Genomic DNA, 25,527 nt, shown 5'->3' with positions numbered 1-25,527 from the left:
AGACAGTGGCTGTGGATGAGGTAACTGAGAAAGCCCGAATCGGAGGTTTAACCCCAGGACTAAAATAGCTGAAAGAGGAGTGGCGGAGGGAGGTTTTAGGAGGGAAGAAAGTGCTTCCTAACATTTTGTATAGCTTGAGATTTCTCAACGGTAGGAAAGGTTTATGTATATATAGAGAGTGCATGAAAAGGAGGAGCCTGAACCTGAAAGACCGCATATGGAAGAGAACAGGAGGTGGAATATTGGTGGTTCTTGGATTTGGATATGAGTGAGGTTACAAGTTATAAAGAGGTTAGGGAGAAAGAAGAGGAAAGGACTAAAACAAGAAAGTGAGGCAGGGGGCGCCTGATTTTTGGGTTTGGCAGTTTGTAGTGCTTCAGCACATATATAGTTTGGTGGAAGAACATCGTGTTGTTAATCTGTGGTGAATAGCTAAAGGTTTGTTTTTACACACACACACTTGTGTAGAAGAAGCCAACAGGAAAAGTAAATCTTCCGTGCTTTGTTTGAAAAGTGGTGTTGGACTTTGAGACAATTCCACACGGTGGCCCATTTGCTAAAGAGATTTCACAAAAAAATATTTGAACCTGATCAACCGTGGTTATTTTGATCTTGATCAGCGAAAAAAATATCAAACGTTGCTAAAGAGGTGCACTCATTTTAACGAACTTAATGAAGGGAAGATTATTCATGCCCAGCTTCTCAATTCAAGATTCAGAAACGATCCTGTTATGAAAAATACCCATCCCAACATGTTGATGAAATGCTTAGCAGAGATGTTATCGCTTGGACTGCTTTGATTACTGCGTATTCTAAGCATGATAGACCTCAGGACGCGCTTGTTTTCTTCCTGAAACGCTGAGGATTGGATTGCAACCTAATCAGTTCAGTTTGGCTAGTTTATTGAAGGCAGCTTCCGGAGTTGGGTCTTGTGATGTTTTGCAGCGTAGGCAGCTTCATGGGTTTTGTTTGAAATATGGTTATCATTCGAACGTGCATGTGGCAGTGCCACTTTGGACATGCATGCTAGGAGAGATTATGTGGAGAAGCCCAGCTGATATTTGATGTTATGGTGAACAAAAATGAGGTGTCTTAGAATTCTTTGATTGCTGGCTATGCTAGGAAGTGTCATACTGACAAGGCTTTTCGTTTGTTCTCGAACATGTTGAGGGAGAATGTTGAAACTACTCACTTCACCAATTCTAGTTTTCCTAGTGCTTGTGCTAGCATTGGATCACCGGAGCAAGGGAGATGGGTTCGTGCCCTTATGATCATAAAATGGGGTGAAAAGCTAGTTGCCTTTGTTGGAAACACTTTGCTTGGCATGTATGCAAAATCAGGCAGCATTGAGGATGCAAAGAAAGTTTCTGATAGGTTGGTAAAACGGGATGTCGTTTCTTGGAATTCAATGTGTACTGGATATGCTCAACCTGGACTTGGGAAGGTAGCTTTACAAAGGTTCGAAGAAATGCTGAGGATTAGTATTGCTTCTACTGATCTAACTTTCTTGTGTGTTCTTACTGCTTGTAGCCAAGCGGGCCTTTTGGATGAAGGACAGCGTTACTTCAAAATCATGAAGAAATACACCATAGAACGACAAGTTTCACATTATGTCACAATGGTTGATCTTCTTGGTCGAGCTTGACATCTTGATCGAGCCAAACAATTCATAAGTGAAATGCCAATTAAAACTACTGCTGCTGCCTGTGGGGAGTTGCGGGGTGCTTGTAGAATGCATAAGAATATGGAGGTAGGTAGTCATGCAGCTGGACGTATTTTTGAACTAGATTCTCACTATCCAGGGACCCACGTATTGCTCTATAATGTATATGCATTAGCTGGCAGACGGAATGGTGCTGTTAAAGTGAGAAAGATGGTGAAAGAAGTGGAATGAAAAAAAAAGAACCAGCTTGTAGTTGGGTTGAGATGGAGAATGAAGTGCGCATGTTTGTGGCAGATGACGATACACATCCTCCGAGAAGAGAGATCCATATGGGAGCAAGTTAATGATAAGGTCAAGGAAATTTGTTGTCCCAGAGAGTAACCATGTGCTTTCGTTTATGGACCAGCAGGAGAGGGAGGCTAAGTTGCAATACCGTAGCGAGAAGCTTGCTCTAGCTTTTGCACTTCTCAACGCACCTCCTGGATCCACCATCCGCATCAACAAGAACATCAGAGTTTGTGGTGATTTTCATTCAGCATTCAAGTTTGTGTCCAAGATGGTGGAAAGGAAAATCATGATCAGAGATACCAATCGGCTTCATAATTTTCGTGATGGTGCCTGTTCATTTGGGGACTACTGGTAGTGCTGGTTATCAAGGAATAACTTAGTGGTTGTTAGTCTTTTGAACTGAATGGGTATTGACTAGAAATTTACTTTGTTCATCTCTAAACAAGGAAGAGAATCTTTTGCGTTTGTTCTCCGCTGCAGCATATGGACAAATTACTTGAGCTGTTAGGATAAATTTGTTCCCCGGTGAAAATTCAAGTCGCGAAGCATATTTGAACAGAGCAGGGTGGGGAGCGTGGTGTTGTGTGCAAATTATAAGATCAAACGCATTGCAAGGGTTAGAGACAGCGAGAATATGCGTTGGGTAATGGCTGCTGTTTGATGATGATACAGTAATAAACTTCCTGAAGAAACATTGAATGGACTGTTATTACGCACTTGGTTGAAAAGATCGGGGAATTTATTTACAAGAAGCACAACAAGAGAATCTGCAAAAAGAAAAATGGCCGAAACAAAAGAAGAGTGGAGAGAGAGTGATAGCAGCAAGAGAATCTGCGGAACAAGATCAGGAAAGATTATCTTCAACTGGGAGCAATCAATTTCAGGTGCAAAAGCAATAGCAATGGCTCCCTTGATGTTAGTTTCATTTACTAAATTAATGCATGTGTTAATGAGTAAAATAAATGAAATATAGATTATGTCCATATTCTTCAGTAGACTGTATCCAGCAGTCCTATTGAATGCTTCATTCATTTTCTGAAAATATCCTAGATTTGCTACTGGGCATGATGCTCTGTTCCCATTTAACTCTGCTGTGGTTGTGAACGATTGAACACTGCTTGAAATGAATACTTCACTTTTCTCTCAGAAATGAAATGTCCCAGCATCATATCAGGACTCCAGTTTCTGCCCGCAGCATCATAAGAAATTAGCGAGCAACATGCAGCCAGGTGTCTCATTAACTATCGTAACCTAGCCAGTGGGGTTTTGAGGAAGAATATCCTCCATCCATTACAAAGAGCAGAACTTTTATGTTCTCTAGCATAAATCATCATACAGTTTACGTAATATTTCCTGGATTAGAATGACGGCTCAGAAATGCCTGCTATATATATAGCTCATTGATAGAAATTCTATAGAACTTGAACTCCCTTCTGCCCAAAAATATCAAGCATTGCAGGCACTTAGGAACAAAAGGAGATTGGATTGGATTGAACCCTTCAAAATGCACATTGTTAATGTTGTCGTGTTTGTTGTTATACAGCATCTCAGCCATAGAAAACAACACTACAAAGGAGAAAAATTAGGGATCCGGTATATTATTCTGGGTGGACATTACAATGAGGTGTCAGACGAGGACAAAGCAATAAAAGGCATGCCAAGGAGCAATAGTTCTTAATTCACTTCACATGGTAGCATTATCATAGTAATGTTAGTTTATAATAATTAATCTCCATGAAACTCATGTGAGTAGAGAAGATTAAAACATGATGTTGCGAAAAAAATGCAACAAGCCTGGTGGTGGCAGGCCTTTCTTCTGCATATGAGTCTAAAAATAGAGTAAAAATAAAGAGAGACCAAGGGCGAGGTTTGAAGGGAGGAAGAGAAAGGGAAACGCAAAATAAGGAACCAACAGCCCGTTTGTTTGATTGATTGTTGTGCCGTTTCTGCAGCTGTAAGAGAGAGAGAGAGACAGCAGATGCATGGTAAAAGGCGTGACAGAAGTGTGTGTTGTGGTTGGGACTGTTTTAGCTTAAAATAGCGTAGCGTGTGAGCAAAGCTTAATCATATCATCATTCTTCTTTAGCTAACAGCAACACCAAGCAAAAGTAGTCTCTTTTCAAACAAGATCAGGAAGTCCCCTTAGAGCCCTCGAAGAGGTAAGACATACATAAATACAGAGACTCAAACACATAGATAGAGGAAAAAAGAGATCAAGGTTTAATTTATCTTTGTCGACACAATAATTTGATTGGAGCTGTGAGTTCATTATTATAACACATGCATGATGAATCTTTCATTTCATTTGTAGATTCAGCTGTTTTCTTTGAATTTTGTATGATGAGCATTTTGTCTCTTGGTTTTGGTCCTTTGTAGATAACAGATATTTTCATGTGATCACTCTCCCAGCTAGTTTCTTCAATGAATTTCAGACTACATGGCATTGTTTATTCCGTTGGTAGAGAGTCTTGTATGTACTTGTGAATCGGGTTGGTTTTCTGAGCATGCAATAATGTGGCCATGATATCTCTCTACAGAAACATAATACAAGTAATGGAGCAAGAGATCAAGAGGAAGAGAGGAAGAGAGGAAGAAGAAGAAGAAGAGGTGAAAGAGGAGTCCTCAAATAAATCTACCAAGATGCCAGCTGATCATCCTAGCCACCCACGTAGTGTAAGGAACGACATCAAAATCGAAAGGAGATCATGCAACCATGAAGAGGACAGCAACACCAGCAATGAAATAACCGGAGACAACAATTTCGCATTGGGGGTATTTGATTTCCCCTGGCTAAAAGAAGGCGGCAGCAGCATGATCTCAAAGGCAGACGAGGAGGAGTGGTGTTTAGAGGACACAATATTCTCCTCATCTCTCGATTACAGTACAACATCTGCCGCTGAATTTTCTGGACAACACTTGTGGGAAACTACTCCAGAAGCCACCTGCATTGGATCATGCATAGACGTTCCGGTGGACAAGTTTGAGGAGATTAATGCTTGGTCATTGGAAATGGAGGCTACTGTTGATTGAACCCCGACCTCTCTGCTCCAAAACAACGGTGCCTAGTCCCAGCTTAGCTAATCACTGCAAAGTTTGCATTTGCATTGCGTGCACACAACCCATTAGGAAATCTTGATGGGTTTTTCTTCATTCTCAAGCATTGCAAACCCAGTAGACAGCGGGTCCTGTCTGAGAGTGTGTTAAAAGTGTTTTTCGCTGGTAGAATTTGTTTTTCAAAATCATTTACATATTAAAATAATACTTTTTTAAAAAAATCTAAATCATTTACATATTAAAATAATATTTTAAAAAAAATATTTTTGATATCATAAACTATACAAAAACTCTAAAAAAATTAAATTAAAGATAAAAAAAAAAAATGAAAGTAATCAAATGAGGCCTAGCAAGATGCTAGAAGTGTACATGTAAGTTGCTCAAATTGGGCTTCTACCGTTATTTTCTGAAGTTTTTTGGGTATATATATATATATATATATAAAAGCTGCGGTTGATATCGTTGATTGCTTGATTGCTTATAAAGAGTCTTGCCAAGAATGAAAATGACCTTTGTTGGTTATGGACAAAATTAGGAAACGAGAGAGAGCTGAAAATAGCTTAATTTGTTCATGGTGAGATTCTCTATATATCTTGATGCCATATATCTTCCGTCCTTTTGTGCATTTTCTTACACTACAAGAAGTGGTCCAGCGGTGGTTTGTTCCGACTCGTGTTGTGGCCATGATCGATGTTGTTGTTTTTATTCATTTTCCGGTCGCTCACCGTTCTTTTCGAGCCAGGATTTCCTTTGCTGGGGATCCACTGGATGCTCTCCACCACGCAAGCCATGTCTTTGTGAATAACAATCTCGCTAGCTAGCTCGTTGCTGCTGCTGCTGCTTTATGCCGATTACACGAAACATAAATCATCATTTCTAGTAGTGCTACAGTGATTGATGCAACAAAAGCCATCGATGGATCGAGATCATTAAAGTGAAAGAGGAGAGAAAGGAGCAAACCCTTAATTATGGAGATGGTCCCTGTAGCAGACAGGTGGTGGTGGTGGTCCTACCCTAGCTTCCCGTTTTCCACACCCATAGCCGTTGTGCCGACACTTCCTGCTTTACTTACAGGTATTCTAGATACCGGTGCTCCGTAATTTAAAATATATATAAAAATAGTAAATAGACTATTTTGATTTATTTATTTTATATAAATCAAAATAGTAAAAGTCTTATATAGACTATTTTGATTTATTTATTTTATATAAATCAAAAAAAAAAAAAAACATTGCGGCTAATAAAACGACATAACAGTAGATTTGACTATCCTACATCCTTGTATTTTTCTTATTATAAAATTAATTATTTAGAGCTAAAGGTTCAAAACACCCTAGTGTTTCTGGCACGAACAACAAAACCTACGTAAAATGATCCTTTTAACTTAGGTTGAAGAATAAAATTATGAAAAACATCTATCATCAAAAAAACATAATTAAAAAATTGAGGATAAAAGAAAATAGAGGGGATTAAAAAAATTAAATTAAAGAGTTAAATTTTAAAGAAAAAATTTTTAAAGAAAACTTTAACAAAGACTTGGGGAAAAAATCAAAAATCAAAGGAATAAAAAAATTAAAATATAATATATGATAAATTTTAATTTAAGGACTAAATTAAAAACATAAAGAACTTTTCTAAAATAGCAAAGAATTAAAATAACCAATCAAAAACATAAAAACTAAACTTGAAAAATGAAAAATGAAAAAAGAAGAGGACATGTGTGAATTTTTTATGTAAGAAAGAGAAAAAAAAAAGGAGAAAAAAACTACATTTTACAATAAATCATTCATCAATAATCATCACATGCCATGCGAGGAGGATAAGGGAGAGGCAGCGAGTCTAATGAAACCGCAAAACAATAGCTTTGTACAATTAAAAGAATAAAAAAAATTAAAAAAATAATATATGACAAGTTACATTTAAGGATTAAATTGAAAACTTAAAAAACTTTTCTAAAAGAGCAAGTGACTAAAATAACCAATCAAAAATATAAAGACCAAACTTGAAAAATGAAAAAAAAAAAAAGACTTGCATGAACTTTTTATGTAAGAGAGAGAAAAGAAGAACGGAAAAAAAACCATATTTAGCTATAAACCGCTTATCAACAATCATCACGTGCCATGTTAGGAGGATGAGGGATAGGCGGCACGTCTAGTAAAATCATGGAACAATATATTTGAACAATTAAAAGAATAAAAAACAAATTAGAAAAAAAAAATATATAACAAATTGCAATTTAATAACTAAATTGAAAACATAAAGAATTTTTCTAAAAGAGCAAGGGACTACAATAAGAAACATAAAGACCAAACTTGAAAAATAAAAAGAAAAGAGGAGATGCATGAACTTTTTTTGCAAAAAAGAAAAGGAAAAAAATAAAGAAAAGAAACCACATTTGGCGATGAAATCGCTCATTAACCATCATCACATGCCATGCCAAGAGAATGAGGGAGATGTGATGTGTCTAATGAAATCACGAAACAACAGATTTGGTCACCCGGAGATGTTGTATGAACTACCTAAAAAGTGTGGGTGCCTCCCACATGCAAGCCTCATGCCAATGCATGATATCTATATCCCTGCTTTTTTTTTATTAAAAAATATTTATTAAAAGTAAAAAGTCCAAAACACATTCCATAATTCTAGTATTAACAAGGAAAAAAAGCATACGTGTAAAGACAATATCACCACTAAACTTAGATTGAAGGATGAAACCTAATGAAATTGTAGAACAACAAATTTGATCACTAGAAGCTACTATATGAACCACCTAAAAAGTGTGAGCGCCTCCCATGTGCCAATGTGTGATATCCACAACCTTATATCTTTTTTATTAAAAAAATACCTAGTAAGAGCAAAAAGTCCAAAACACTCTTCATAATTCTACTATTAACAATAATAATAATAACAATAATAATAATAAATCTATATGAAAAGACAGTATCACCTCTAAACTCAGATTAAAGGATGAAACTAGAAAAAAAAATCTATCACAAAAAAAATAAAAGAATGAGGGTGATAAAAAAACCTAGAGGGTATAAAAAATAAAATTGGAGGGTTAAATTTAAAATAAACAAGCTTTAACAAAAGGAAAACATAATTTAAAAGTACGAGGGCTACACTTAAAAAAAAAACATAAACTTTGATTGAATGATGAAATTGAAAACAACAAAAATCTAACAAAATAACTAATAAAAAAATTATAAATCAAAATAATAAGGACTAAATTGAAAAAAATAACAAATGACAAATCTTAATTTAAGAACTAAATGGAAAACATCAAGAACTTTTCTATAAAAGCTAATAACTCAAATAAGCTATAAAAAACAGAAGTGCCAAACTTTTAAAATGAAAAGAAAAGAGAACATGTGTGAACTATTTGTGCAAAAGAGAAAAGAAGGTAAAAAAAATTATTGTCAGCGACAAAACCGCTCATCAACCATCATCACACGCCACACTAGAAAGATAGAGAAGAGAAAGCACTTCTAATGAAATGGTGGAACAATAGATTTGACTATCGAAAGGTGCCATATACGCCTCTCAAAAAGCATGGGCACCTTTCATACTCCAACATTTGATGTTCACATCCTTGCACATTTTATTAAAAAATTATTGATTAAAAGCAAAAGGTCCGAAAAACCCTTTATATTTACGGTATTAACCAAAAATTTCTATGCGTAAAGACAAAATCACTCATAAAATTAGATTGGAGGATGAAACTAGAGAGGAAACCTATCATATAAAAAATTAAAATTAAAAGAATGAGGATGAAAAAAAATAAAGGGCATAAAAATAATAAAATTGGAGGGTTAAATTTAAAAGAGAAAAACTTTAATAAAAAGAAAAAATAAATTAATAAAGTGAGGGCTAAATTGAAAAAAAATAAAAATTTCAATTGAAAGACAAAATTAAAAACAACAAAACTATACCAAAAAAATCAAGATAAAAAATAAAAAAAATAAAAAGAATAAAAACCGAGTTAAAAAAAAATAATTGTGATTTAAAAACAATTGTGATGTGGCTAAAGATAAACTGCTCATTAACCATCTTCACGCGCCATGCTAGGGAGGGAGATGCAGCACATATATAAAATGATATAATAATAAATTTAGCTATTATTATGAGGTGTTAGATACTTTATTGAAAATAAAAAAATAAAAAGAAGTATTAACAACAAAACAATAAACAAACCGCTCATTATCATTCTCATAATATTTTTTTTTTTGGTGTGAGGATAAATAAATATTTTTATTGTTCAGGAGAAAATAAGATGAAGATTATTAACAATTAATTGGCCTTTGGAAGAGAGGGAACCACCCGTTAATTGTTAAGAATTTCTTCAAATTACAGAAGCGTAATAATTATAATAGTAATAATAACTATCGAGAAATATTAATATACTTGAACCATTCATTTTTTTTTTTTTTTTTTCATCTTGATCCATGCAATGCATGCATTAAGTGGTGGAGGAGGAGAGCATCTATTCCTGTACGAGGGTGTAGTTCCTCTTGTGTATGAGAGGACGGACCATGTGTCCTATGTGTTTGGTAATAGTAAGACGATGCAGGGTGGTTTTTTTTAAAATAATTTTTTATTTTTGGTATTAAAATATTGAAATCATCAAAAAATGAAAGTGCCAATTTAATGTTTTTTTAATTAAAAAATAATACTGAAAATGCTTGAAAAAAGAAGAGTCACCGCGGCAGGATCAGGAAAGGAGAAGGCATCGTTATTAATGGTATAATTAGAGAAACACTGAGGATGATTAATTTGAGGAGGAGAGAGACACACACGCACGTTACTCGCTTACTTGTAAGTGAATATTCAAGTATTTTTTAAGCACGGCCGAGGAGAGAGGGTGCCTCAGGTCAGCACGCACGTCAGAGGGCTAGGGCCTTGGAGCATAAGATTTGATTTAATTAATCAATTAAATTGCAATAAAAAAACATAACAAAAGAGCATCTAATAATTCAATCGAATGATTGTTGCTGTTTCCTACACAACCATGGGGCTGTCCGAAATTAATCTCAACGGTATGATTTATCAGTTTATGTTATGGTTTGATTTAATGGTTATATATATATATATATATATATATATATTACTATATTGAGAGAGCATACGTGAAAATGGAAAATGAATGATAAATATATAATTACTAATAAACGAATCTGATAAGAGATAAAAGATGATGACATTTTTTTATTTTTATATGTAATAAAGCAGAGGGCAACCATGGACACTTCATATGTAGAGAAAACAAACAAAAGAGGTCGGCCATCTTTTGAGATGGAGAACTAATTTATGTTTGTGAAGGGTTAAATTGAGAGTTTTGAAACAAAAGGGACCAAACACATTATATATTATATCAACGAGGGGAGGTGGAATCTTTCCTGCTGGGCCGCGTGTAGGTAAAAAGTAAAGGACAAAAACACGGTTCCTCGATCCTCCATCTCCATCTCCATCTTCTCATCTCCTGCTGTTGTTTACTAATCTCTGTTGTTCTGCTGTGCCTGCCTGTCATCTCACTCCTCACCTCACCTTGCCTATCCTATATTTATTACTCTTTCATTATCATACCACAACTCAACGCTGCTGCTGCTGTAATCGCATACTTATCTTTTATTAAGCCTATATATATATATATATATATATATAGAAAAAAAAAAGGCCTCCCTCTCTCCCTATCAATCTGTTTTTTGTTTGTTTGACCCATCCATCCATCCACGCCGCAATCAAGAAAAAGGCCTCTTTCTCGCTCTCTCTCTTCAAACCAACACTCGATAATCTCTCCCCCCTGCTGTTGTTCTCTTTGGTAATTTGATGAATGCAGTTTCCTTCTCTCATACATCCACAACAAAAGTCTTTTCTGGGATTCTCACCACGATGAGGATGAGAAATCTGGTGATTGGGTTGCTCTTCCTCACTGTCTTGTCTCCCATTCTTCTTTACACTGATAAATTATCCTCCTCCTTTACCCCTTCCTCTTGTAAGTTTTCATTTCTTATCTTCTCCCTCTCTCTCTCTTCTTTGAAGTAGTGTTGTTTATTAATGATTATTCTCTCTGTTCCGCAGCTAAACAAGAAGATGTTAATGCTTTTGTATGTTCAGTCCCCTTCTCCTCTCTTTCTTTTTCCTTAATCCACTGCTTTATTAACATTTTGTCATAATAATATTCTCCATGTCTTTTTGGTTTTGCAGACTCTCCCTACTGATACCAGACATCTCAATGTGTTGCCCCAGGTCTGTTTATCCCTAACTTCTTACTATGTCTTAAAAGTTTCTCCTTTTGCTTGTAATTCAGTGCTGAATTCCAGATCTAACCTGTTCTATTTCTCACTGTAGGAGGAATCATCGACCGTGATTAAAGAACCCATTGGAATTGTGTATACTGATCACATCAACTCCTCCTCCAATACCATTCTGACTGAAAAAGGTATGTGCTTTCTTCTTCTTCTTCTTCTTCTTCTTCTTCTTTTTTCTTCTCTTTCAAAACTTCCCATCTTTCTTGGATTTCTAATTTTGAGTTTATCATTTTGTTCATTAGATTTGCAGTTGCCTGATGCAAGAGAACATATATATGCTAGAGTACTATCTGCCACTGATGAGGAAGGTCATTCTCAAACCGACAATATCATCAAACAGATCATTCAGACCACTAATCAGGAAGAGGAGGAATCCCAGTCAGACAACCGAAGTGATCAGGAAAGCCAACAGAAAACTCAAGTTCAGGTACATTTGATTTTAATTTTAATTTCCATTTTCAATTGTTGTTTTTTTTTATAAAAAAATGCTATGCATATGCAGAAAGTCTTTGGCAGCTCCTTTTTTTTATTTTTTTTATTAAGGTTTGAATTATATTTTGGGGACTAATTCGTTTTTGGTGGTGCTTTCCTAAGTTTGATGTTCTGTGGCCATGTTCATTACTTGTTTTTAAAGCTTGGTCTACTCTATATGTCAATTACTTCCTGCTGTTGGAAATAGTCATCTCAGAAGGCTCTCCGTCCCTTCCCATTTTCAATTAACTACGAAGTAGAATATTCTTCAATTGCGTCACATTCCGTTACTAGAAAAAAGCATGAACTATTGAATTGGCTACGAACCATACTGATTGTCAACTCAATCTGTTACTTTTTCTTAATAATTTGAACAGAGTTACAATGCGACAGCTGTATGGTTTCCAAAATGAATGCCCTGCTTCCTGAATTTCTTTTAGGCCTCAAATACAATATGGGAAAACAAAGGAATGAAGAAAGTTTTGTGTGGTGAAAGTAATTTATAATTTACAGGTGAACTAAAATTTTGTAACTTTTTGGTCCTTTTTTGATATAGCTTGAACAACAATCTGCTGTAAACTTGGGCGACGATGATGATAAGGATGCTCTGTTAACTGAAACCAATAAACAGACAGATCAAAAAGCTATGCCAGATGCTCGGGTGCGGCAGCTGAGAGATCAGCTTATCAAGGCAAGGGTGTACCTGTCCCTTCCGGCAACAAAGAATAATCCCCACTTTACAAGGGAGCTTCGAATGCGGGTAAAGGAAGTTCAACGTGTACTTGTAGATGCAACTAAAGATTCTGATCTGCCAAAGAAGTAAGCTTCTTTCTAAAACATATCAAAATTGGTTGGCTAACTAAATTGCTCTGTTGTGGGGAAAAAAATGTTAGTAGATTGTTATGCTTCCCCCCCTTCTGATAATGGAATTCTTGTTGGTTTGTATTATAGTGCCTATGCGAAATTGAATGCAATGGACCAATTGCTGGAAAAGGGCAAGCAAATGCAGGATGACTGTGCTGTTATGGTAAAGAAGCTCCGGGCAATGCTCCACTCAACAGAAGAGCAACTCCGAGTCCATAAGAAGCAGACCATGTTCTTGACGCAACTAACTGCAAAGACGCTACCTAAAGGTTTGCACTGTCTTCCGTTGCGCCTGACAACGGAGTATTATAATTTGAATTCTACTGAACAGCAATTTCCAAATCAAGAGAAATTGGATGACCCTTCACTTCACCATATTGCACTATTCTCGGATAATGTTTTGGCAGCAGCAGTGGTTGTAAACTCCACCATTACCAATTCTAAGGTAAACAAAAGATACTCTATTCGAACATCAACACGCTCCCTTTGGTTGCTAAGGAGATCTTAGAAAGCCAGAGAAGAGCTGATTCAAAGAAAGCTAAAATAGTTTCCCTTCGAATTTAGTATTTAATTTTCCATTTCCATTTCCTTCAATTCTCCTTTTGGAAAGGGGAAGGGAGCATGATAGCATTAGTGAAGTTGGTTTTTCATTTATATCTGGGACTTTTTATTTTAATTGACATCCTTAAACTGATGACTTGAGTTGACTTATCCGCAGCATCCTTCGAAGCTTGTTTTCCACATTGTTAGTGATAGACTCAACTATGCAGCTATGAGGATGTGGTTTCTAGTAAATCCACCTGGTGTAGCCACTATTCAGGTCCAGAACATTGAAGAATTCACATGGTTAAATTCAAGTTATAGTCCTGTACTGAAGCAGTTGGGTTCTCGATCAATGATTGATTATTACTTCAGGGCAGCTCGCGCCAGTTCTGATTCGAATTTGAAGTACCGGAACCCAAAGTACCTGTCCATCCTGAACCATCTTCGCTTTTACCTGCCAGAGATTTTCCCAAAGCTCAACAAGGTGTTATTCTTAGATGATGATATAGTGGTGCAGAAGGATCTTACTGGCCTTTGGTCCCTTGATTTGAAGGGTAATGTGAATGGAGCTGTAGAGACCTGTGGAGAAAACTTCCATCGTTTTGATCGATATCTTAACTTCTCAAATCCTCTTATCTCAAAGAATTTTGATCCCCGTGCTTGTGGATGGGCATATGGAATGAACATCTTTGATTTGAAGGAATGGAAGAGGCAAAACATTACTGATGTATATCATACATGGCAGAAGCTGGTAAGCAACCTCCTTGAAGATATATTTTTGGGGGTAGAGTTCCAAGTTTAATGGAATTCAAAATTGGTACCTTTTACAACTAGATAAGTGGTTTTAGTTCAAAATTGGAGAATAAGCCTGGATACCTGCAATATTCATTCTTAAATCTTAAATAATTTATTCCAGAACATGCGTAACTCAAACATCAATTTATGCTTGCAAAGTTAGCTCTGGTTGTCTTATGTTGCTGTAGGTTCTAAAGAAATTTTGTTTGTGAACAGAATCATGACAGACAATTATGGAAGCTGGGGACTCTGCCACCTGGCCTCATTACTTTTTGGAAACGGACTCACCCCCTCGACCGACGTTGGCATGTTCTGGGCCTCGGCTATAATCCCAATGTGAGCCTAAGAGAAATTGAACGAGCAGCTGTTATACATTACAATGGCAACATGAAACCATGGCTTGAAATAGGCATACCCAAGTATCGAAGCAACTGGGCAAAATATGTTGATTATGATCATGCGTATTTGCGAGAGTGCAATATCAATCCATAAAATATAGTCCTCATGGTGTCATCCATTCATTAGAGCTCCATGCAAATGCTGTGCCAACATTTTACAGGTCCACATCACTTTGTTGGCTCTTCCACATCCTGTGCCAACATTTTTACAGGTTTGCAACACCTTGTATGTTCTTTCGTAATCTAAGTAGAAGCTGATCGAGTGTAATTCTTTATGTATGCATTTTTTTCTTTCTTTTTTGGATGGTAGATTGAGGCCACCATGCATGTTAGTTGATTTTGGTACCTTTATTACATACCTGCAAATTAGCAGCTGTATTTGTAAATGATCGCAAACTAAAAGAAGAAAAGAAATAATAATCTTGAGTTTACATCCGTGTTCTGATCTCAGCCTCGTTGTTAAGTCCCTTGGCATCTTTTCCTGGAGAGATGGCGAAACCTTTTCTTTAATATGGTCAATTTGTTGTATTCTCTGTTCAGAAGAGAGGCGTAAATGCGATGCATTTTAGAGAGAAGTGGGATGTATGCCGCGTCTCTTCTGATAACAGGTTGCTATGCTACATTCTGGATTATGGAGCTTGCGCTTGATTCATTTCATATATTGTATGTCGTAGAAATAGCATTTCTGAACCCTATCTCGATACTTGCACGAGCATGGTTCTTCGTGCTACGTGGAACAGTAGTTAGTTTTTCTTGCGTTCCTGTTTCCGGTCTTGCAAGAGTGTGAAGGTCCGTCCATTGATTCCTAAGCGTACAGGGTCGTGGTGACTTGTTTAAAATCCCCTTTTATTCCGTCGATGGAGTAATAGATAGCACAGCACTGCCTGCCCCGCTCAACACTTCCTGCCCCGCCTTTTTTGGCATGTCCTTGATTTCTTTTTCTTCTTTTCTTTCAGGCTTTGCTTGAACATCAGTCATTTTTCACACACCGACACTTGTTTTCGTGCGTGCGTGTGTTAGTGTACTGGACCCGGCTGGAAGTGGGAGGCTTTGAGGCAGAAAAAGAGAAGGGTGTGCCTGGTGACTGAGAGCTGGGCTGTGGTAAATGCCCAATATCTCTAGCAATCAAACTGTGATGTGATGGTGGGGGAGGGAGTTGGCTAATTAAATCAATGCGATCATGCAATGAATTCATACGAGTTGTTCATTACAGCTGGGCCTGGGTGGCCCACGAGGCAGGGGCATGGGGCAGGGACAGCCTGTTTTTCATAAGTCGTAGCAGTTACATTTACGGGTTCACGTTAAGATACGCATCCTCCTCCTCCTTCCTCACGTGGTGGGACTCTACTCGTCTGTCCGTGCCTGTCTGTCTTGGTTGTTGCTTTCTCTATTACACGGGTCCCATAGCATGGATGAGTCCGTGAAGGTATGGCCCGAACAAGATGCGCGGGGCTGCCTTCATCCAAGTTGCGTTGGCTCTCTAAATATCCTCCATCCATGAATTATTGACTGTCGATGATGAAGAGCTCCTATAGATAGTTCTGGATTTCAAAGAGACAGTTCCCCTCCCTCCATGGATTTAACAGCCGAGCCTGACGTTAACTGTTGATGATGAACAACTCTATAGTTCTGGAGACAACAGATGCTTCTTGCAAGACAAAAGAAGTATCCATGAATTATTATTAACTCCGTGTGTGAGATTATTAGTCAGAACTTGCGGGTGGAATAAGGAACTCGCCTCGCCCGGATGTTTCCTCTTAAATTGCTAATAATTTCAGACGACCTTCATTTTTTTTTAAAAAAAGAAATTCAGTAGGTATCATTGGGACCTTAGTTGTGACCACTTTAATTCTTAATAAGATCATTTAGCTTGGTGGATTAATTAATAATGATTCAATTTAATTGAAAATAGATAAATATTCAGAATAATAAAAAAAAAAACTTGTGCTGTTGAGGACAACATAACCTACCAGCCCGGTATGCTGCTCTCCTCATTGTTTCTTTCAGATATCCTCCTCTCTGTCGAGGAAGAACGTGACATTTATTGATTTTATTTTGCTGGCAGGCAGCAGCCCTCCTCCTATCGATGAAAGTCTAACAAGTGGAAAGTGTGTCTGAGCTGGTCAAACGATACAATGTGGTTGTATTGGACTTGAAGACAGCTTCCTCCTCTCTATCCGTTGAATTGTGCTTTTGTTTTTATGCAACCTTTTTTGTAAATTCTTGTTGTTTGGGGCCCATTGAGCTGTATTTGTGAAGGTGGTGTGTCTTGCTCTGCACAATTAAGATATTTCTTAATGTTTAACTTGCATATTTTATACCTAAAATTAGCAACACTCTCAAAAAAATGTGGGATTTCTACTGTAGATGAACAATTAATTATGGACTTGCAATTAACTGTAAACCTGCCCTGTTGTGGGATTTCTACAATACATGCACCGGAGATCAAGAAACAATTAATTATTGAATTGCATATTTATTTTTGCACTGTAGATAATATTATAAAGATAGAGTGTTTGTAATTTGAAGGGTATTATAACGCTTGAGGAGGGCTTTTTTTATTATGTTTTTGATAAGGAATTGCAGCTGGAGGCGTTACCTTCTCTACTGAAAATTGTTAGTTTTTGCTTGGCAGCTGAATTCAACGCTGTTAGTCTGGCTGCTAAATTAAATCTAAAATACTTTTAAAACATGTTAATAATATTAAATTTTATTATTTTTAGTGTTGGGTCTGACTGCTAAGTTAAGTTCAAAATATTTCCATAATATGCCAATAGTATTAGGTTCTACTGTCCTGAGTCTGGTTGCCCATATACTTGTGTTTACTCTTTGTTGGACTCTTTCAAAGAGCATGGAAGTAGACACGATCACATTGTATTTTGGACTACGCTGTAGCATCCTGGAGGGCGTTCCTCAACTATTTTTTTAGTTAAAAATTATGGTTGGGGGTGTTGTTTTCTCTGCCTCAAATTGTCATTTTTGACTTTGGAGCGGGACTCAATGTTGTTGATTTTGGCTCCTATACCCAAAACACTTTAAAAAAAAATATCAAAAAAAGGGTTGGATTTAGCTGCAAAGCCATACCCAAGTCTAATGGGTCCGAATAGCAGTGAGACCTAAGATTCTTGACTTTGTTTTTTTTTGAGGCCTAAGTATATTATTATTAATATTTAAAATTTTATTATTTATATTACAAATGTTATTATTTGTATTATAATTAATATTATTAATAACTTAATTAATAAATTTGAAAAAAAATTGATATTAAAAAAAATCATAGACTTAATTTGAAAGGAAAACTTAAAAATTATTATTATTATTATTATTATTATTATTATTATTATTATCATTATCATTATTAATAATATAGAAAAATAATATTATCACTATGGAAGAAAAACTATAGTTTTTTTAATAGATCAAATAATATATGAACTTAGACTAGATAAGTTATATATTATTTTTAATATTATAAATATTACTATTATGTTTGATGTTGTACTCTTAGGTCTTATGTGTGTGTGTGTGTGAGAGAGAGAGAGAGGGGAAAACACTAGAGTGGATACAGACTTATTACACTGTGAACGACACTGTAAACATAAAGTATTTGCATTGTGGACGGAACTGTAGCAACTGTGAAGGGCTTTTGTTTTTCTGTTTATAAGTTAAAAGGGGTTGTTGGATCATTGCAGCAGGATCCAATAGTGTTGGGTCCAACTGCTACCAGGATTCAATGGATTTGGATTCTACCCCCAAGTAGGGTCTATACTTTAATTATTATTTTTTATATGGTAAATAGAAAATAAATAGAAGAGAATTTTTTTCCATTTGAGATTGGGTTGGATTTCCTTATTATAAAATGTTTGTTTTTTCTTTTCAAAAGTAAAATAAAAATTATTATTTTTCTTTATTTCAAATTAAGATTTTTATTTTTTTTCCTCTTGAATAATTTTTCAAAATAAAAAAAATTAGAAAAAAATATAATTCTAATATTTTCATATTAAAGTTGATAGAACTTTGAATAAATTTTTTATTTATACAATATACTTTATATTTTTAGTATTATATAAGAGAATTTTTTAATAGTAAAATCCATTAAAATACAATTCATGAATACTATAATATAATATTATTTTGGGTCAACATTACTAGGTCGTTCTATCAAACATGATCCAATGATGCTGGGTCCTTTTGTCAAGCATGACCCATTGATATTGGGTCCAGATTATACCAAGTCCCAAGTTTATTAGGTCTGGTGGTCCACCACCAGATCTAAGGATAGTGGGTGTGGGTGCCCAACATGCCTCAGTATTGGTAGGCTCTATTGTCACCAGAACAAAATAATATTGACAGGTTTGTTTTATTTGAAATTTAAATCTTTAATTGGATTGATGGAATCTGGTCGACTCATCGGGTCAACCTAAAACTCAAGGGATCAGATAAAAACCTGGTGGGGCCCCTTTTTAAAATTATTTTTTCTCCTACTTGGAAACTCCTCTTTTTATATATTTTTTAAATGATTACTAACTCATTTCAAAATTCACTATATAAATTTTAGAAAAATATTTTATTTTTTCAATGTAAGATTTGAAACCCTTTAATATATATGCTCTATGTTTATAATAAAAAAATTATATTTTTTCAATGCGGGATAAAAAATATTTTTAGTTTAAATACTTTAACTTAGAAGAATAAAATAGTACATTTTCAATTTAGAATAAAAAAGCTTTTGAGGTAATCTTTTAAACTTAATTATTTACAATATGTATAGCTTATATCCACATATATTATTTCTTAATTTTTCATATAAAATATTAAAACCTCAATTTTTTTTTCAATTTTTCCGGCTTTGCTCGAGTCAACCCGTGAAAATAAGACCCAACCCTTTAACTAGGTCAACCCCTAGGTCGGGTTTGATAACTATTGTTGTTATGAAAATTTATTTTTTGATTTTTTATATTTTTTGAAATATCAAAATGCATTAAAAAAAAGTCTACATAAATAATTTTTTATAAAAAAATAAAAATATTTGACCTACAGAGGAGTTTTAACCATTTATTTATATCAAATCATTAATTTTAAAAGAGATTATTATTATTATTATTATTATTATTTATTATAGTTAAAATTATTAATATAATAATTATTAAATTTTATAAAATATTATTAATATTGAAAAAAACTATTATTACTATTGAAGACAAACCTTACTTTTTTTTTCAGATTAAAAATTAATATTATAAATATTATTAATTTTTTTAAGAAATATTATTCCTATAAAAACTTAGGCTAAATAAGATTAATATTATTATTAATATCATAAATTTTATTAAATTCATTAATATTATTAAATTCAAAATAAATTTTATTAGTATCAACAAAAATATAAATTGATTTGAAAGGTAAAATTAATATTAGTTTATTATTATTATTATTAACTCGTGTCTGACATGCCTTTTCTAATCCAAAAAACTTGGAGTTGAAAAATGACGCCTAACCCAAGTTGCGTGGGAGTAGTAGGGGTGAAGACCCAAATCATTTAGGTCTTGTAGCTCTAGTTAGGTGTCTAGACCCAATGTTATAGGTCCACTTGCAGTATCTAAAACTCTTAGGTCCTACGTATTAACCTAGCTCTAATGGGTTTGAATTGCAACCAGACTCAAGGCTTTTGAATTTGATTTTTTAAAAGGATATAAAGTTTTTAGACTTGGTGTTATAGTAAAACCCACTTACTCTTTGGTAAGTTTAGTATTATTATTAATATTAAAAATATTTTTATTATAATTAATATTGTTAATATAATAATTAACAAATTTGAAAAATAAATTTAACATTGAAAAACAACCATAGATTTGATTTGAATGATAAATTTAAAAATTATTATTATTATTATTATTATTATTAAAATTTTAAAAAATATTATTACTATGAAAGAAAAACCATATATTTTTTTGAATAGATTAAAAAATATATGAACTTAGGCCAAACATGTTACATATTATTATTAATATTATAAATTACTATTAAATCTTGTATTGTAGCCAAATTCAATACTCTTTGATTTTTTTTTGTTTTGTTTTGCAGATGGACATAATGCTTTTACGTTTTAGAGATGGGTTAGAGACTAATCTTCCCTTTTTTGTTAGGCGAAAAGCATAAAACAGATGAATGAGAAGGGCTTGGTCAATGAGAGGAGGGACCTTTCTAAGCAACCCAACCAAGATGAGTTGAGTACCAACCTTTACTTATCATTCACTAAAAACACTTATCTAAACATTTAACCGAGGAGAGTTAGGGGGAATGGAGGCATTAGACTGTATTTTATGGTAAAGAGGAAATTTAGATCCCCCACCTAAAAGAATCCATTAGAGTTGGACCTTCCTCCAATAGGACCCATCAATGTTGGTTGCGGGCTCTACATTCAAATTTAAAAATATTAATTCTATATAAGAGTGTTTGGATGTGAGGTGTGATAACTTTTTGTTAAGGTACCATTCTCTTAAAACACACACCACACTTTCTAAAAAGAAAAAATATATGCTTTTAGTAAGAGGTGCGGTAGCTTTTAGAAAAAAACCAACCACATCTCCCACCCAAACACCCTCAAGGTATGGCGCCACAGCCACACCTAATAGCAAGACCTAAATGGATAGAGTCTTGCTATTAGAGGATTCAATATTTTTTTTAAAAAAAATTCTTTAAATTTTAACTTGTGAATTATAGATATTATTAAATACATAAATAAATTATATATTAAATCATGTCTTCAGTATTTTGGATTCGGCGGTCCAACAGGACCAACAACAATGAATCCTGATGGCATCCAGACACAAACTTTTTGAATCCGACTATAGCAGAACTCAATAATTTTAAGTCTTACTACCCAGCAAGGCTCAGAAGCTTTAAGCTCGGCTGCCAGATATAAAGTAATTAAAAAATTCTTTATATATATATTTTTTAATATCTAATAAAAGAATTGTTATTAATATGCTGTGGAGCGCAGTCTAGCAGTCTAATATACTGGTACTTTCTTAACCATGGAGAAGATACATTTAAGGTGGTATGTTTTGCTCTGCTCAATTATGATATTTCTTAATGTTTAACTTGCGTATTTTATATCTAAAATACTTTCTCGGCCATGGAGAAGATGACAGTGACGGTGGTTGAAATAGTTCTACGATGATGTTGCGAGTGAAAATAATAGATATTTTTATTTTCATCAGCTACTTCTCCCTAAAAAGTACTCTTCAGTGGAAAGAACCGGCGGCGAAATAAACGGACAAATAGTCGAGTAAATGGCAATCAATCAACACGGGAGATGCGTGGGGGAGTTCGTGTTGTGTTAGCTTTGATTTGTGTCAGTCAATTTTTAAATGATAATTAATGTAATATAAATCAGGTGAGCCTTTTGTCTTCATCAGTACACTTGGTCGGTCTTGGTTTGCGTCTATAATCTTCCAGGTAGTCATGATTTCTTGAACAGGATAGTATCGTATCGTTTCGTTTCATTCCTCGACAAATAAAAAAAAGGATTAAAATCCTCTTCATCTCCTTTTATTAGCACCATGGTAATATATATACTTACACATAACTGATAGAAAGAAAGCTCGTAATCTCATTTCATCCACAATCCCATTGTCACGAGAAAAAGAAATGGTGTCTCGCCCCTCCCCCCCTCGTCTTCTTCACTCTATCTCCTTGTTGCTACTTCTTCTTCTCTCCATATTCCATGCCTCTGATGCAGCGACTGCCCTGGTGGACAAGGTTTGCAAACAAACTTCAAGTTATCCATTCTGCGTGCGCTCTCTCTACTCCGACTCGCGAACCCCAGAAGCTGATGAGTACACGCTGGCTTACATTTCAGTTGGGGTAGCTTACAACAACGCTACCTCCACCCAACATTACATATCTGATCAGCTCAGGTCAATCAAGGTCAATGGCTCTAGCCACCACGATCAGCAGCAGCGTCTCCAAATGTGTGGCCGCGGTTACCAAAGGGCTGTTTCAGCTCTGACAATGGCCCACAATGACCTGGACTCCGAGACCTTCTTCGAATTGGCTAGGCTGGCAGCCAAAGCCTCTAGCGGTGCTAATGATTGCAAGGCTGCTTTCAAGGGAATTCCTTCACCAACATCACTAGCCAGAGGGAACCAAGACTTGGTGCATCTTTGTGAAATTTGTGGTGTTGTTGCTAAATTATTTACTGTAATGTGATTCGTATTCTGTCACATTTAATTATCTTGTCTTAATTAATTAGGAGTTGAAGAAGACTTACCATTAAAGTAATAGCAATCAAGCTGATAATTTGTGGAGATATATAAATACAAGGGACGATGCTTTTTCAATTTTGTTTCTTAGCGTTACAAGAGCAGAAGGACGAGATATGTTATCAGACAAGGAAGAGATACGACAAGATGGAGTTAGGTGAGGGTCACAAGGCTTGCAAATTGCAACTTGTGTTTTGAATCCATTCTCTACAGGCCATACATGTTCAAATGTGGGCCCAACAAAAAACAATTCATGTGATTCAACAGCTCTTCGCGGATCAATTTGCACGAAGAAAAAAACACCATCTTTTCATTTGCTAAACTTTGGATGAATTCGTTTAATGTAGGATTACATCTGATATAGAATACTGCTAATGGTCAATCACTGTGAGGGCTTGCCAACGGCAATGCTGATGAAAGCCTCAAGATAGCCATTCAACTTGTATGTATGAGCTAGTGCTGCAAAGGGGAAAACCCCCTTGCCACTTATTCAGGGAAGAACTCAACGCGTCAGTTAACTCTGCTTGACAGTGTGCCTGCTCTTTCACCCCCTTCCAGGAATTTGAGAAGGCTCTGCCAACTCTTTGTCTTCCCAGGCATATCATGTAAAGTGAATGCTGAGTAAGAAGCCAAATAAAGAAGCAGAAGCCATCATTAGCGCCGCCCTAATTAAACGCTCCACCCGTCACTTTGATCGCAACGAGTTTTCGTCGGCAAGTGGGAAGATTTTCATGGAGAAGAATGCTGTAGCGTTCAGTTTAAGTCTGATTGCAAACCTCGTGATGTATTGAGCATTTACTTAAATATGCTAATGGTGACTTCTGCTTCTTGATTTGGTGCCTGAATCAACATTAACTTTTCATGAACTTCTTGATAAGATAAAGGGTAGACATTTTTCCATCCTAAAAGTCCTGTGAGGAGATGGAAGTGCTGGCACATCCTGTTTTACTCTCTTACATGCTGCCTGCTTCCCTTCCAAAGTAGAGTCGTTGGAGTTTGCAAGCTGCATCACATGATCTGAACTGAGTATTGATTGTGAGGACTTTGCTATGTCAGTTATTTTTGGACATCATGATCAATATTTGTGATTTATTTTGTTTATTTTATAACCATGTGCTCCTTGCTGGGATATTTCTTTTACTAATAGTATAGGACACTAATCAAGAGGTTGCAGAGCAGAACTCTATGGAGAGCGGAGAATACCATCAAATTCACCAGTTAAAAAGGCAGCCAGTTTTAAAAGCAGGTCTTTACATTTCTGATTTACTTGGTGCATGTTCAATATTTCAAATGACTTGGAGGTAGAGAAGAGCAAAACAAAAGGATGTTCCGCTGGAGACATTGCTGCAGGAGTTGGGCCTAAAATGAAAGAAATCGACTCGTCTGTTGTCATAGATGAGAGGAGGGGGGCTGACCTTCAGAAAACTCTTACCAGCTCCATGATGAGGTCTCTTTGAAGCCCCTTTGAGTATGAGAAGAAGCATTCGAGTGATCCAACAAGGCTGTGGTGCATCATAAAACTGTAACAAGAACGCCTTGATAATTAATGAAGGAAGACTCTCATCAACTAAGACGCTTAAAAGGGGCATCATTAGGCACTGAAGGGCAATATGCTAGAAATTGAATCCGGAATGCATTTCACACCTTCTGTCACTGCCCTAACTGTTGTGCTATTTTTTTAATCGAATGAGCCTTTTTGATGATGTTTAGACAAGTTTAATACGGCAATTCTTCTCGTATTCGGTTGCTTGCATGCTTCTGGGGCTTCTCAAAGTGGTATAACTACTAGACAGCTACATTAATTTTTGGTATCTAATGCAATGGACTTTGTTCTGAGACAAGCTGAATGTTGCACATAATCAATCAAGAACAGCCAGGGTACGCTCCAAGGGGCCCAGCAGAGCTATTCAACTTGAACATTCAGCTGCGGCCAAGAGTGATGTTAAAGAGACCCATGGACGGATTCGGGGAAGAAGACAATCCAGCATCTAAGCTTTAAGGGTGCTTTGCTTACTAACAGGAGGTGTATTCCTTCCCCGGTGTATCTCACAGTAGAAATGGTGCAAATGAGTAACAAGTGGCAAGATGGGCAGCACAAGCACACAACGCACAGATATATGCACAAGCGTCATGTCTCCTGTCTTGTACATCTAAGGATGCAAAAGAGTGGTTGTAGATAATTGCAGAATGAATGCGATGCTGCCAATCCACACCAAGAGTAGTTGCCATTTCTTTACCGATCTTCCAAGTTTTACCAGCAGTTTCTATTTAATGGAAGGATGAGACAAGTTCTCTCCTGCTTAACGTAAACAAGCCCACATGATTGTAACAGCATATTGTTCCCATCTCTGCTGCTAAATCCAATCGATGAAGGAAATATTTTGCTGGTTAAACAAGGACTGCTCTCTCATTCTTCAATCATACTAGTTGGAGAAGAAGGGAAATAGAAGCAGTGCATTACTCCTACATAACATATCTGTTTATCAAAGTAAATTACAGTATAGTTCTATAGTTTTTGGAAATGAATTAAACAGCTCTAATAGTTTCAAAAATAGTTAATTAGTCCCTATGTTTTTTATTTTATTTACAACTCGATCCTTCTCGCTCATTTCATACTTTTTTTATTTCATCTTTCTTAAGAAATATAAAAGGGGAAAAAAGAAACATACAACATGAAAAAATTGATGAATAAATAAATATTAAATTCATAAAAGTCAACATTGTTTAAAGGATTAATTAGCTACTCTTAAAATCACAAAGACTATTTAATTTATTTTCGAAAACTAGAAAGACTAATTTATAATTATTATTAAAAAAAAAAACCCCAGAATGGGCGAGCCTTTTGTTTTTATTTGAGGCTTTATAGTGTTTGGATCCTT

At 35.5% G+C, this 25,527-nt stretch overlaps 3 protein-coding genes, 1 long non-coding RNA gene and 1 pseudogene across 4 annotated transcripts; 4 read left to right on the top strand and 1 right to left on the bottom strand.

The window, feature by feature from the left end:
- The window catches only part of LOC105136543 (pentatricopeptide repeat-containing protein At3g24000, mitochondrial-like), a 5,670-nt pseudogene extending 1,101 nt beyond the window's left edge, over window positions 1-4,569 (top strand).
- LOC105136447 (DNA binding / transcription factor) lies at window positions 4,120-4,997 on the top strand. Its single transcript, XM_011041801.1, has 2 exons — window positions 4,120-4,210; window positions 4,328-4,997. Exon 2 carries the CDS (start codon window positions 4,472-4,474, stop codon window positions 4,979-4,981), a length of 510 nt encoding a protein of 169 aa, XP_011040103.1. The 5' UTR covers window positions 4,120-4,210; window positions 4,328-4,471; the 3' UTR covers window positions 4,982-4,997.
- A 704-nt stretch (window positions 4,998-5,701) lies between these two features.
- LOC105136446 (uncharacterized) lies at window positions 5,702-6,027 on the bottom strand. The gene is made up of 2 exons (XR_844341.1): window positions 5,966-6,027; window positions 5,702-5,845 (listed from the first exon to the last, which is right to left on the bottom strand). It is a non-coding gene; the product is annotated as an uncharacterized LOC105136446 (long non-coding RNA).
- Window positions 6,028-10,660: 4,633 nt separating this feature from the next.
- On the top strand, window positions 10,661-14,824 carry GAUT4 (galacturonosyltransferase 4). Its single transcript, XM_011041800.1, has 9 exons — window positions 10,661-10,994; window positions 11,081-11,106; window positions 11,207-11,248; window positions 11,351-11,441; window positions 11,553-11,737; window positions 12,338-12,600; window positions 12,733-13,090; window positions 13,364-13,939; window positions 14,200-14,824. Exons 1-9 carry the CDS (start codon window positions 10,829-10,831, stop codon window positions 14,473-14,475), a joined length of 1,983 nt encoding a protein of 660 aa, XP_011040102.1. The 5' UTR covers window positions 10,661-10,828; the 3' UTR covers window positions 14,476-14,824.
- Window positions 14,825-21,859: 7,035 nt separating this feature from the next.
- On the top strand, window positions 21,860-22,761 carry LOC105136444 (cell wall / vacuolar inhibitor of fructosidase 2-like). Its single transcript, XM_011041799.1, has one exon. It carries the CDS (start codon window positions 22,035-22,037, stop codon window positions 22,593-22,595), a length of 561 nt encoding a protein of 186 aa, XP_011040101.1. The 5' UTR covers window positions 21,860-22,034; the 3' UTR covers window positions 22,596-22,761.
- The last annotated feature ends 2,766 nt before the right edge of the window (window positions 22,762-25,527 follow it).

This window comes from Populus euphratica, unplaced genomic scaffold (assembly GCF_000495115.2).
Source record: "Populus euphratica unplaced genomic scaffold, PopEup_1.0 scaffold142.1, whole genome shotgun sequence".
NCBI lineage: Eukaryota > Viridiplantae > Streptophyta > Magnoliopsida > Malpighiales > Salicaceae > Populus > Populus euphratica.
This window is presented reverse-complemented; position numbering and strand designations above follow the sequence as displayed.